We start from the raw sequence: 14,687 nt of genomic DNA, 5'->3' as shown, positions 1-14,687 counted from the left end.
ATTTACCATATACCAGAGATAGCTCATCTCTGAGTATCCAGAAGCCACCACGGAGATCAGGACAAGCAGATGATACCCTTTCCGAACTTTCCCCTCTTTTTAGTGCTTCGACAGAAGTCAGTAATTTCCTAAATTCTCTTTGGTAAGAATGGCAGTTTTAGAGTCTTTTGTAGCACATCACAGACAAAAGCAAAAACAAAGGCAAAAATCTTATGAAGACAGGGGTGCTGCTTCTCCCAGTTTGCTCCTTTTGGACACCCAAATCTTGTTCTTCCACTTAGATGAAGTGGAACCAATTCAAATATGTATCTAATCGTTATACTAAAAGGAATTCTTTATTTTAGATTTGAACGTAAATAATGAGAAGATTTGCTGTGAATGGCTGAATGCACATCGTGTGATGAAAGTTTGCACTGCTGCAGCCAGGGGAGCAACAAATTCTACCTCAGGAGCCGTGCTGCCGGGCCTGGCTCTTCTTCCCTAAGCAGCCAATGTAAATGCTTCTCCCAGTCTCCTGCATGACCTTCTTCTGTGGGTCCTTGACTCACTCTGGTTGCTTGGCAGGTTGGCAATGCCCACGTCTTATTTTAGGAACTTTGTTATTAAGCCTGTACATAGGTTTGTCCATAAATTACTAAAAGAACAGTCCTCTAAAAGTGGGATGATTAAGTGCTTAACCTTTGGAGTCTGAACTCAGACTGTTGGGTTTAAATCTTGGCTCCCACTTGCTACCTGTGTACCATGAGCAATTTGTTAATGTCTCTAGCTCTTTATTTGTAAAACTGCATTAATAATAGGGCTACACCATAGGCTATTTTGGAGACTATATTCGATAAAATAGGTTAAAGTTGGTATAGGACATAATAAACTCCAATTGAATCATAGCTATTATAACTAACTTTTTCATCCTTATGAGTTGATCACTAAGAAAAACTTTGGTTCCAGACAGTGTCTTTTGCAAAGCGCTGGCTGTGACCACCTGTTGTAGCTCTTGTGGTTTCTGAGTTTCTGCTGGCACCTTTTTTCCTTCGAAGAATGTATCCTCCTGGGAAATTCATGGCTCCTATGAATCCCATGTGCCTGGGAGTCAATTGGAAACCTTTGGAGATGAGACACTGACTCCTCTGAGTCCAAGATATAGTGCAACTCTGCAGGGACAGGAAAGCCCTGACCCTCCCTAATGGACATCTTCCCCATCTTAGGTCAGCTGCAATAGCTCAGGAAGAGCACAGGACTTCACTGTTTATTCAGTTAAAGTGCTATTTTTTGTAGACGACGTGTGTTAAGTACAAATGTTTGTTTTAAGCTATTTGTTTCATGTCTAGTTCCCTGGGTGGGCTTGCATGTGGAACATTTATTGGGAGTGCTTTTGGGAACGACACATATGGCAGAGAAACAAAAGCAGGTCTAGGCAGAGGGGGTAGTTGAGTCATAATACAGTCACAACAGAGACCTTAGCTGTTCCCACCGGAAGGCCTGGAGCTGGTATGGCTCTTCAGAGTTGTCCTGTTTGGGGATGAGGGGCCAGGTCTTTATCAGTCATTGGATATCGAGGCTTCCAAGAAGGGGGCAGGACTGTGGGTAAGGTGGCTTCCTTCAGCCAAGGACAAAGTCATTTGGTATCAGAAGATGATCATTTAGTTGTGAAAAGGATCTGGGTATAATGTAGGTCAACTCATTAATTGCAGAGATTGCTTGTGGTGATCTGACTGGCTGAACAAAGATTTCCTCCTTCTGTGTCTCTCTAAAAACTGCACTCTTTGCCAGAAAGGATAATCTTTTAAATATGCCTATTTGTTTTTGCCCTGCATAAATGTGCTCTACTGAGCAAATTCTATATTCTCCTGAACAAAGCTATCAATTGGAATGTCCTTTCTTTTGAAGCTTCAGTTATGTTCTTCTAATTATTCCTCCATCTTTACATTAAATTCATGCCACAACTCATCTTACATAATAAATTCAACTTGTCAAAGAGTGAGAAGACCCCCTAGGTCAGAAAACAAAAAGCAGGTATCCTAAGGTCTAGTTCCAGTTCTGCCATACCCAGATGTCTTGCCTTTCACAGGCCATTTCATTTTTCTGAGTTATAGTTTCCTTACCAAAAGAGGAGGTACACCAAGAAATCTCTGTGCCCTGTCAATTCTGAAAGTATGAGATTCTGTGGCCTATTCTGATATCATAGAGCATGCAGCTTTGGTCATCTGTAAGCAAAAGTCACATAGAAGTGATTCACCACATGTAGGAACCTACATATTGTGGTCAGTTAAACAGGGGAAAGAAAACAAGCTCCGTGGAAAAAACTCATCACTGAAGTCAAGGTAGAAGCTACAGATGAAGAATGGATATATCGGAAAATAAATAAATTTTTATATTGAGCTTTAATTTAACCTTAACATTTGATCTCAACTTTAGATTTTACTTGTATTATGAGAAATGAAACATGAGGCAGTTATCTATCGGGACTACTTTGAGAATTAGATAAAGTTGGTGTTCTGTATTAAAGACCTGGACGGAAGAATGACTGAAAACATGCTATCAAGAGATAGTATTTTAGATATCATAAAACATATTTCCGTTTCTCAATTTTAATAAAGGAACACTTCAGTAATTCAGTGTTATTGTAAGTAGTGTGTAATTCTAAGCACAATAATTACCCTTACTCCAAAGACTGGAAAATCTGTTATATAAAATATTGGACAATTTTATTTATTTATTTATTTATTTATTTATTTATTCCATGAAAGACGCCTACTTGCTTATCTTTTCTTTAAATTTTATTTAAATCTAAGTTAATTAACACATAGTGTAATAATGGTTTCAGAAGTAGAGCCCAGTGATTCATTATTTACATATAACACTCAGTGCTCATCCCAATAAGTGTCCTTAATGCCCATCGCCCATTTAGCCCATCCTCCTCCCTCCTCCTCACCAGCAACCCTGTTTATTCTTTGTATTTAAGAGTCTCTTATGGTTTGCCTCCCTCTCTGTTTTTGTCTTATTTTTCCTTCCCTTCCCCTATGTTCATCTGTTTTGTTCCTGTAATTTCAAACTGGTAATCAAAAAATCTGGTATATCATTCATCCTTCTATTTAACATCAGTGCAGATTTTTCATAATATAAACAAAACAAGGACACCGGTATGATTCCTCTGACATTTCCAGGGAATACTATCTGAGTTTGGAAGTACTGACAGCCTAAAGTGAAATGTTGTAAGATTGCTCTTCATTTTATAGCAACCCATTTCCCTCTTCTCGGAAGGTTTAAATGTTTAAGAATATGCTGGAAGGAGAACCCACAGTCATTTCATTCTTTCAACAGTTTTGAAATATCATTTCCTATTAGGCAGTTGTGTGAGTACTGACAGCCTTGCCCCTCATCTTCCCCAGAGATTAATTTATTTCCTGCAGTGTTTTCTCTTTGCGGAAAATCTGACTCGTCAGCCTTCACCAATGGGAAATCTCATCAGCAGAATGTTAATTGTAAAAGCAAAATCATATACCATATTGAAAGGGAAAAGCAGTTCTCTAGGCAATGCAACCCTTTTCTTTTCTTTTCTTCTCACTCCATTCTCTCCTCAATCTGTGGCTGGAGAGGAACATTAACCACTGGGGAAACATTGTGCAAGATGGTGAGTTATAGAGGGAAATATTCAAGCTTTGCAACCAGACAGACCCAAGGCTGAACTCTTATTTGAATGAATGTCACATTTTCTTGTGATTTTGTTTCTTTATCTGTAAAATGAGAATAAAAATACCTGCCTCACATGAAATTGTGTAATGAGACTGGCACAGAGGATACACTGAAATATTATTATTATTGTAGGGTCAATCAACAGTCTTTGTTTAGCACTATATTGATTGCTGTGGCATCATATTTAACCATGTGAGTACACCAAGGAATCTGTTAGAGATTTGAAGAAATATATCTTCTAGCTGTTAGTTGTCAGGAGTGTTAGACCAAGATAGATTATTGAGATAGCCTGTTTGAAGTCTTGTCTTCCACTCCATTTCCTTTTTCTTCTCATTTCCACTCATATAGATTTCACAATGCTTGCTAAACACTCAGAAACTTGTTGTTTTTTCACCAGTAAATTATTTAGGTACAAAAAGGCTCTTTGCTAATAGTTTTAGATCTATTTATTAGGACTGTACATTGCATTTGAGTTATATTTTCCAAAATTATTTTCTCTGAAATAAAAATTATCAATTTATATTTGATTCAGTCTCAGAAATAAAACTTTGGTGAATTAAATCTTGAGATTAAGAAGATAATAATATACTAGAAAAGTAGAGATGAAGTTGAGAAATACTAGATGAAAAATCAAAATCAGGTTTTGTTTTTTTTAATTTTTTTTTCAATGTTTATTTATTTTTGGGACAGAGAGAGACAGAGCATGAACGGGGGAGGGGCAGAGAGAGAGGGAGACACAGAATCGGAAACAGGCTCCAGGCTCTGAGCCATCAGCCCAGAGCCCGACGCGGGGCTCGAACTCACGGACCGCGAGATCGTGACCTGGCTGAAGTCGGACGCTTAACCGACTGCACCACCCAGGCGCCCCTCAAAATCAGGTTTTAAGCCGAGAATAATGATTTTTGTACTATGATTATGATTAACAGATCCATTTAAGTAAATGAAGTTTTTTTCTTGTTTCCCCCATGTTTTTTTGTGATTTGAGTGTGACACTAGAAAGAGCAATCAAAGCATTAGATGATCAAGTGAAAAAAAAGATGTCATGGTGTAAACGCCTAACAACTGTGACCTAACAACTAAGCTACGTGCATGGTGTCCAACTTACAATAGGTGATATTCTTTCATGTGGCAAAATAATAATTTTCTCCAGACTGAGGACAGTATCTTCACTTGTGTAGAACAGGAGCCTGAATCTGTGTGGTGACCTCTGCCTTTTGACCTTTATGGAGTCATGCACAAATCATCAATTGATCCTTTTTAATGGTAAAGGCATTTTTTTAACTATAGAATTTACTTCTAAATAATATACTTTTGAGTCTTTCCCTAATTCTCTGAAAATCCTCATAAATAACTTTCAATCTTATCATTTTAAATTTCCTTTTTCCTTTTTTTTTCTAAACATGTTTCTTGTTGGCACATGAGAATCTTTCTTTTATCCATTATTTCATACCAATTCTAGTTCTTGTTTTATTAAAGAAACGTTTTTTATTCTGACCAATGAACAAAGTAAAGGAAAAAGGAACAGTTGACAGTAACTTTCAAAACTTATTGCAGTGATTCTCTTAAGTTCTTGCACATAAAAAAGTCACTTTATGAGCATCTTAAAAATACATATTCTTGGGGGAAAATACATATTCTTGGAATCTGCTGTCTAGAGCAAGATGGGCAAACTGGCAGTGAGTCAGTCAGCCTGTCCCATTGTCTGTTTTTGTATGCCCATGAGCTAAGAATATTTATTTCATTTTTAAATGTTAGAAAAAGACAACAAAAAAATATTTTTTGTGACATGGAAATTACATGAAATTCAAATTTCAATGTCTATATAACATTGTATTGCAACAACAGCCACACTCATTCATTTAATATTGCCCATGGCTGCTTTCATACTGTATCCGCAGAGTTGAGTGATTTTGACAGAAACCATATGCAAAGCCTAAAATATTTACTCTCTGATCCTTTAGAATGAAAGTTTTCTAACCTCTGCTCTAAACAGTCTAATTCAGTAGTTCTCAGGTAGAAACTAGGAATCTATTTTGACGTATATTTTATGTGACTGTGAGGCAGGAGGTTCTTTGGAACACATTTTGAAAAACAATGCAGTGGAAGAATTATGGACAACTTTTCTCTTCTCACTCATCACACTCATTTTATCAGCAAATCCTACTGGTTTTATCCTCAAGCAATATCTAGAATACGACTATTTATTTTTACCATGTTTACTGTTGTCAACCTAATCCAAGTCATCATCATTTGTTTTTTGGATTCTTATATTGGCTTCCTAGTCAGTCTGCTTCCTTCTTTCTTTCTTTCTTTCTTTCTTTCTTTCTTTCTTTCTTTCTTTCTTTCCAGAGCACATGTGTGGGGCAGGGGCAAAGAGACGGAGAGAGAGAGAATCCCAAGCAGGCTTCTCACTCTCAGCGTAGAGCCCAATGTGGGGCTCAAACCCATGAACGGTGAAATCTTGACCCAAGCTAAAGTCAAGAGTCAAACATTTAACTAACTGAGCCACCCAGGTGCCCCAGTCTGCTTCTGCCCTTGCCTCATGCTGTCCATTCTCAACACAGCAGCCAAGAGTGCATGTGTGAAAACCTTAGTCAGATCATGTAACTCCTTTCCTCAAAACCCTCCAATGGCCTCTCTACTTCTCCTCCTTTGTCACTATCTAGCTACTTTGGCCTCCCAACTGTTTCTCTGAAACTCTAGTGTGCTGCCTCCTCAACACCTACACAGACTGTTTTCTCCAAATGGCATAATCTTCCCCCAGAGAGTGACGGACTTTGAGGTTTGTCTTCGGTAAGTCTTTCCTTAACCATTGGCTTCTTTTTTTTTTTTAATTTTTTTTCAACGTTTATTTATTTTTGGGACAGAGAGAGACAGAGCATGAACGGGGGAGGGGCAGAGAGAGAGGGAGACACAGAATCGGAAACAGGCTCCAGGCTCTGAGCCATTAGCCCAGAGCCCGACGCAGGGCTCGAACTCATGGACCGCGAGATCGTGACCTGGCTGAAGTCGGACGCTTAGCCGACTGCGCCACCCAGGCGCCCCAACCATTGGCTTCTTAGTGATCCCTTCTGTAAACACTTTATTTAAAATTATAACCTTCCTGTATGGGGCTGCCTATCTCCCTGGTGCCATCCAACATATTATATACACCTTACTTTTTTATTTTGACCAGGGGTCACCTTCCCCACATGAGGGTACCATAGAGGCAGGGATTTTTATCCGTTTGCTCTATCCTTAGATTCTAAAAGAGTGCTGACTCTCTTGATAAATATTTCTTGAACAAAGAAATGAGCCCCAGATTCCCATTTTGAACTTGATGGATAATGTGTGACAACTATGAAACATTTCTTGTGTGCAAAAATAGTTGCCATGAGTATAAATATAAGACTCACCCTTAGAAAATGATGAAATATGATGATAGGAAGAATACAGCAGCTATTTCAATCTCAGCCAATAACTTAATTACAAAAGGTCCTAAGGAAAGTAGAGGTTAGATACAGATATGAAAATGGGTAAATGGATGAAAATCCAGTTGAAAATCTTGAGAAGAGATTCCAGGAAGCCACATTTCACAGTTGAGCTGCCTCCTCTAAGTAGTTGTGCTTTCTGCAGGTTCTACTGTTCATCATCAGCTTGAGCAATTTGAGGAGACTGGATCCCAAAGTTTCCCAAAGGGAAAATGAGCAGGGTGTGACTAGCAGTGGTTCAAATTCACTCCTTAGGAAGTATCAGCATTAGAAGATAATGTAAAGCAATTTTAGATAAACTTGAATTTAAACTTGATTCCTCTAAACTAAAAGGAAATGGATGTTTTTCTTTCACCTTAATCTTCTCATTCAAAAAATTCATCTGATTTTACATATATAAAGCTTTATTGTGTGGATTGAATAATAGGTTATTCTTACAAAGATGTAGATTTTAACCACTAAAGAATACTTTTTAGAGAGAAAAACAAAACATGACTGCATTGTTTACCTGTTCTTCTGTGGATGAAGTGTTTGGCTTGATCTCCAAGGGGTGTACATGATTCTACATCCCTCAGTTAATTTAGTCATTTAAGTAAATGTGAATTCAAAAGCCATCAGTGAATATTCAATTCAGTGTAAGAAACATCACCTCCATATAAAGTTTGTGACATTTCCAAAAGGAATGGTTGATGAATGCCAAAAGAGTTGAAGGTTTTAAATCAGTTTGAATTTTAAAACCTAAACAATTGTCAGAAAAGTCAGTTCCTGTACATTTTGAGATTCTTAAAAGTTAATACAATAAAGAACTCCTTTTCTATTCAATGTGAAATCTGCTCTGTCAACTTGAACTGGCCACAAGAACCCAAGTGTTGTTTGAGGTGTTCTTGTGCTGGATGGAAGATTGGGCTCGATCAGGGAAAGACAACTTGTAAGGTCCCCTCCAAACTAAGATTATTTAAATCCTATTATTTTATACTGAGATAATCTGATTATTCTAATTCCCTCACCTCCCATTTTTCTGCTTAACTATGTACTATCTCAAATCAGTTTATTGACAAGGGAGAATGAGACTAATAACTGTCAAGATGACAGATTGAACTTTCAGACTACAGGCTTATAAATAGTTTTATGTGAATATGAGATGGTAATAACAGGTAATATTTCTGTAGCACTTTACATTGTACAAAGCACTTGCAGATCCATTATTTCGTTTGATATTTCCTCACCTCTATGATTCAGTTATTACTATCACAACTCATTCCTTGATAGAGAAATGGAATTCAGAGATTCCTCCAGACACACAGTCCATAAGTCTTAGACTCAGGAATCAGACCTCGTTCTTCAGATTCCCTTTCTTTATATCACAATATATTGATCTCATTTGCCCTTGTCCCCTTCTTCCCACAAGGAAAGCAATACTGTGAGGGAGAAATAATGTCGCTATCCCTTTTTACAGATAAAGATAGTAGGTGATAGAAGTGGGAATTAAATCTGGGCATACTGCCTAAAAAGCTGTGTTCCTTCATCTAGAATGTATATTTGACAGTGTGTAGTTTTATTGCTGTTTGAGATGTGAGGAAGACCTAAAAGTCTAAAGGTAGAAGTTGGGACTGGGGGGTGATGAGAAAGAATGAAATCATAAGCGCATGGAATCCAGGCGTTCTCTCATTAGGCCACTGACTACCCCCATCCCACCCCCTACCCTCAGCTCCCCGCCCCAGTTAGCATTGAGAGATGTTGACGCAGGAACATAAATTGAGGCTTCCAGAGAAATTAGCATGATGTGTGGAAAAATTCCACTTCTTTCTGCTTTGACATCTCCTTTCTTCTTTCCCAGTTAGTCTGTGAGCTCCTCAGATGTCACAAAACTATACTTTGTCTTTATATTTCACACATGTAATAAAAATAGCTAACAGTTGGTGAGACAGTAAACCTCTTTAGTGTTAAATGTAAAACTCTTTGCATCTATTACCTAATTTAATCTTTGTCATAACCCTGTAAAATAGGAATTATTATCCCTCACCCCCTCTTCTTTTTAAACATGAGGAAATGAAGCACATAAAGGCTAGGTAACTTCCTTAAGGTTATATAGCTAGTATGTAGAAGGAAGGAAGGAAGGAAAGAAGAAAAGGAAGGGAGGGAGGGAAGAGGAAGGAGAAGGAGGAGGGAGAGGGAGGAGAAGGAGAAAAGAGGGGAGAGAAAAGAGAAGGGGAGGGAGAGAGGAAGAGATGGAAAGAAGGGAAAAAACAAAAGGAAAAAGACAGGGAGGGAGAAGAAAAGAAGGAAATGGAGGGAGAAAGAGAGGAAGAAAGGGAAGGAGGGAAGGAAGGGAAGAAGTCATAGGCTAATGAGAGCTCAGAGTCAAGAACCTTGAAGTGTTCCTCTTCAGGGCCACATGGCTAGCACTCAACAGATCACTAGTACAATGGAGGTATGGGAGAGCAAAAGAGATGACAGGTTTTCTGTACCTCTTGACCATTATAGTGGATGCTAGTAGAATTTTTTTTAAACCTCCCAGTCCCCATGCTCCCCAAAGCCGTAATGGAAAGGAATGAAGTGTCTTGCCTGAACATAGACAGAATCCCTACTGTGGTATAGCTTGCTTTACTTGAGGGCTTGATACAGTGTTATTTTACGTTAATGGAAAATCTGTATGTGCTCCTCAGAAACAGTAGATCATTCTGCTTACGCTTGGGACCTGGTACTTTTTCTTCAGTTTAACATTTATAGGTACTCTTTTCCCCCTGTGCAGTCTTTGGAACTCCACTAGGTTTGGGCTCCATTCTGTAGGCCTCGTGTCACAGCCGAGGCGATGGGTCTGCAATCGGACACTTTCAGAGCACAATCAAGCTTCAGTCTCTTACTAGCTGTGTGATTGCTGGGCAAGTCTCTTCACTGTGGATTCAGTGGTTTGTTGTTGTTGTTTTTACCTTACATAGCCTGTATAATAGAATTTGTCTAAACTAAAATGCAAAGAAAAGCACTTTGTAAACTGAAAAACACTTTACAAATTTAAGGTATTGTCTCCTACCTCATAGAAATATGTATCTTGTTCCTGAAGAGCTTATATTTCTTCCTTGTCTTATTTTGTTTTTTGGTTGGCTTTTTGTTTGTTTGCCTCCTCTTGTTTTGCTTCTAATTATTTTCCCAAAAACATATATGCATGTGAGTATACTATAAACAGTATTTGAAAGCACGTAGTTTCCTTCCTGGCTATTTCCAATACACATTTCTGATGAACCCTTCTTATTTTTTCTTTACTTATAGAAATCTCCAAAAGTAAAAAACATCAAAAGTAATGAGATACGACTGAAGCCACCTGGGCAGTGAACATAAATGTTGCAATGGAAAAGTAAGCTTAGCCTTCAAGCCGAAAACAACTATTCCCCAACAGACTTCAGAAGAAACTTGACTGGCCATGGCAAAGGAAAAACACAACCTTAAAAGTTTTAACAGATAATACTTAAAGAGAAACCTATGATATGGAATTCACATAATCTATTCTGTTGTGCCAAAATCTGTATATATGGTTTTATTGTTACTTAGGACATATTTATTTAATGTGCACACACTTTCTGTGATTCCTATTTCCCCTGCCAACCATGAATCAATTGAAAATGAATTTTATATTTCAGTTTCTAGGTGAACCAGTTGAAAATATGTTGAAAGCCCACCAAATATTTTCAGGGTTTCAGAATTTGGTTTCTTTCTAGAATTTTTCTAGAATTATCATCATTCCTGCTAAAAATAACTTAAAAAATAATTATATCTGAGAGTGATTTAAAATACCCAAGTTTTGGGGCGCCTGGGTGGCTTGGTCGGTTAAGCGTCCGACTTCAGCTCAGGTCATGATCTCGCGGTCCGTGAGTTCGAGCCCCGCGTCGGGCTCTGTGCTGACAGCTCAGAGCCTGAAGCTTATTTCAGATTCTGTGTCTCCCTCTCTCTCTTCCCCTCCCCTGTTCATGTTCTGTCTCTCTCTGTCTCAAAAATAAAGGTTAAAAAAAATTTTTTTTAAATAATAAAATACCCAAGTTTCTTATCTGATTCCCTGGGAGCTGTGAAAATGAATTTGACTTCACATTTTCAGTTTGTTTATAAATAAGTATGTTTGAGGCTTAGCCCCCAAAGCTATCATGAGTCACAGGAATTTTCTATAACTTTCTCCCCTGCCTCCTAACAACCAGAGTTCATGACTATAATATCACCAAAGATCAGATAATATGCTTTATTATTTTATGTACTGTATACTAGATAACCCTTTAGATGAATGCTTGTTAGGATTATAGTAAAACCATTTCATTTATGTATCATTATGTACTGAGTATACAGGGACATATTATTTTGCCTCTAATAAAATGAAGAGACAGAGAAGTTATCTTGTTAGTTACACAGGAATTTAATGGCAAGCTTTGGACTTTGTTCATAGGTCATACTCTATACAAAAACTGTTAGTTAATCTCGTATATCATAATTATTTTCTATTGGGTATAACAATTATTCATTGGCTTAGTACCAAGGAGTCTCTGAAGACAACAAATCATGAAACATCTCTTCAACAGAAAAAAAAAAAAACCTACAGTAAGAGATCTTTCACACAATGCTTTATTGATAAACTGATATAGCTTACTTCTTCTTACCTTTTTTTTTTCTTTTTAAGTGGAACTGAATCCTGATTTCCAATACCCTAAAGACTGTTTTAGTGACTTCATGTGATGCTACAGTTGGTTATTTACAACTTCTGAAATTTTCTGAGAAGGTTTCACTTCTATTTATGTTGCTGGTTTATGCCCATAAGAACAAGAACTTTGCAAAAAGCTTATGTCCTCACCTTTGATTATTGAATTCCACAGAAAGTCCCTTCTCACTTCATCGATGTTGGCAAACTCATAAAACTCACAGACCAATTTTCTATTTTTCAAATAGTAATGAATAATTAGTGGTTTTTATTTGCTACATGAGAACAATTAAATTAGTACTTTTAGTCAGTACAATTCTTTGATTAGAAAATCAAGACAATGCATGTCTTAGTTTGGTTATAAACTATCAAGGTCTTTCTAGTGGAAATCATATATAAACATCTCTAACAATACAAATCCTTATAGGTACTATGCTTCCAGCTCTGTTGCTATTAAAAAGTGTTAATCAATTTCATGTTCATCTATGGAAGATTTTGGAAGGTTGGAAATAAATTTTCTAATTTTAATTTGTATTTGTGTGTGTGTGTCTTTTGTCATGTTTAACTGTGGAATAACTATCTTCCTATAACAACTAAGTTAAAATTTTTAACTAGAACTGAAACCAGTTGTTCACTAGTAAGAAGAAGGCCGCCTGTGTTAAAGAAGCCAGGAGAATAGAGATACTGTCCTCCTGCCCCTGTCTGCCACAACCAGGGACCCGTAACAATGGTCCCAGTGACCACATTTCACAGTATGGTCAGGCTGTATGGATAGCTGCCAAGATTTCCAATTATGAATGTTACCATCTTCCTAATTAAATCAGGTAAGCAGTTTTGGGAAGGAGATGGAAAGGAGTGAGAAATGGAAAAAGGAAAATGTTCTTTTTTGAGATGTGTTTGGCTCTTAAAACCAGGACTTTAATATAAAAAGTGTTTGTTTTAAGATCAAAGTCAACATTAATGAGACTTCTGGATGTTTATCCAAAGGCTTAAGATACAAGTTACTTCTAAAAGAAAGAGGATATATAAAATTCGTAGGAATATATCTCAATAAGCTGGAACACTAAAAACTGAATCTAATAGAATGAAAGTATTCTTCTGATGTTGCCACAGAAATATTTCCACAATTTTATCATTTCACTGCTTCTACTTGCACTAACCCTGTCACCATTCTATTCTTGCTAACGTTCAATCTATTCTTAATGAAGTAGCTAGCATGAAGCTTTTTAAAACATATTTTATTTCATGCCACATTGCTTCCCACCTCATTCAGAGTAAAGGCCAAAATTCCCAAAATGATTTACAAAATCCTACATGATTTACTGCTGTCACCTCTCTGGCCTCTTCTCAGTCACTGAGCTCAAGCCATGCTGGCCTCCCCACTGCCCATCAAACATGGCCGGACGGTCTTGATTCAAGGCCTTTGCATTTGCTTTCACTCCACAGGAAGTAGTTTTGCCCAGATATTCCTCAGGTTCTGTACAAATGCCTGCCCTGAACACACTGTCTCAAACTATCACCTCAACCCCACCTGGTTCTTCCTATCTCTTTCCACATCTTATTTTATTTTCTCCCTAAGGATTGATTCTGTCTAATACACTATATATCCTCAAATCTTTGAGGATGGCACTGATTTCTGCCAATACACTTATGATATGATTTATTTTATGTTCAATATGTTGGTCATAAGAAAGTGAAGAAGGGATTCAAGAGATTCAACTCAGCTTTAATTTTTAATTTTTTTAAATATGAAATTCATTGTCAAATTGGTTTCCATACAACACCCAATGCTCATCCCAACAGGTGCCCTCCTCAATGCCCATCACCTCCCACCCCCCATCAACCATCAGTTTATTCTCAGTTTTTAAGAGTCTCTTATGGTTTGGCTTTCTCCCTCTCTAGCTCTTTTTTTTTCCTTCCCCTCCCCCATGGTTAAGTTTCTCAGGATCCACATAAGAGTGAAAACATATGGTATCTGTCTTTCTCTGCATGATTTATTTCACTTAGGATAACACTCTCCAGTTCCATCCACGTTGCTACAAAAGGCCATATTTCATTCCTTCTCATTGCCAAGTAGTATTCCATTGTATATATAAACCACAATTTATCCATTCATCAGTTGATGGACATTTAGGCTCTTTCCATAATTTGGCTATTGTTGAAAGTGCTGCTATAAACATTGGGGTACAAGTGCCCCTAATTTTTAACTTTTATTTTTGAGAGAGAGAGAGAAAGAGAGCGTGAGTGGGGGAGGGGCAGAGAAAGAGGGGGACACACAATTCGAAGCGGGATCCAGGCTCCGAACTGTCAGCTCACAGCTTGACATGGGACTTGAACTCACAGACAGTGAGATCATGACCTGAGCTGAAGTCAGACGCTTAACCGACTGAGCCACCCAGGAGCCCCTCAACTCAGCTTTTTCTGCTATAATAGGTCTGTGGACTTTCTCCACAGACCAAGGGATCACTGCTATGGTTCTAAGAGCCAGTCTGTATGTCTGTTTTGATTATAATTTGAGAACTGAGGGAATGACCACTGGTAGTGTCTGTGGAACCAGTAAACTTACTGTGGGATAGACTTGGCCTGGAAGACTCTATTATTTGACCTACTTTATGAAAGGATAAAATCAAGCACTGTGTGCATGACGGTTAACTATTGTTTATTACATATTCTGTCATTAAGGTACTGAAGCCTCACTAAAGAATGGGATCTCACTACATACCCCTTTAGGTGACTAGAAAGATACTTAAGCTGAGACTTAAGTCTCTGTGGCTTCCCTATCCCTCTGTGACTGACACTCTTAACATCTTCTTGTCCCTTCTTACAGCAGTGCAATGTTTGGGCACATGAGA

At 37.8% G+C, this 14,687-nt stretch overlaps 1 protein-coding gene across 1 annotated transcript in view; it reads left to right on the top strand.

Annotated features, from left to right (window-relative positions):
- Positions 1-10,982, top strand: part of THEMIS (thymocyte selection associated) — a 197,931-nt gene extending 186,949 nt beyond the window's left edge. Inside the window, exon 6 of the mRNA XM_043592288.1 lies at positions 10,428-10,982. Coding sequence (XP_043448223.1) covers positions 10,428-10,459 — 32 coding nt within the window. The 3' untranslated portion in view covers positions 10,460-10,982. The remainder of the gene's footprint in view (positions 1-10,427) is intronic.
- The last annotated feature ends 3,705 nt before the right edge of the window (positions 10,983-14,687 follow it).

Source organism: Prionailurus bengalensis, chromosome B2 (genome assembly GCF_016509475.1).
Source record: "Prionailurus bengalensis isolate Pbe53 chromosome B2, Fcat_Pben_1.1_paternal_pri, whole genome shotgun sequence".
NCBI classification, from domain to species: Eukaryota; Metazoa; Chordata; class Mammalia; order Carnivora; family Felidae; genus Prionailurus; species Prionailurus bengalensis.
This window is presented reverse-complemented; position numbering and strand designations above follow the sequence as displayed.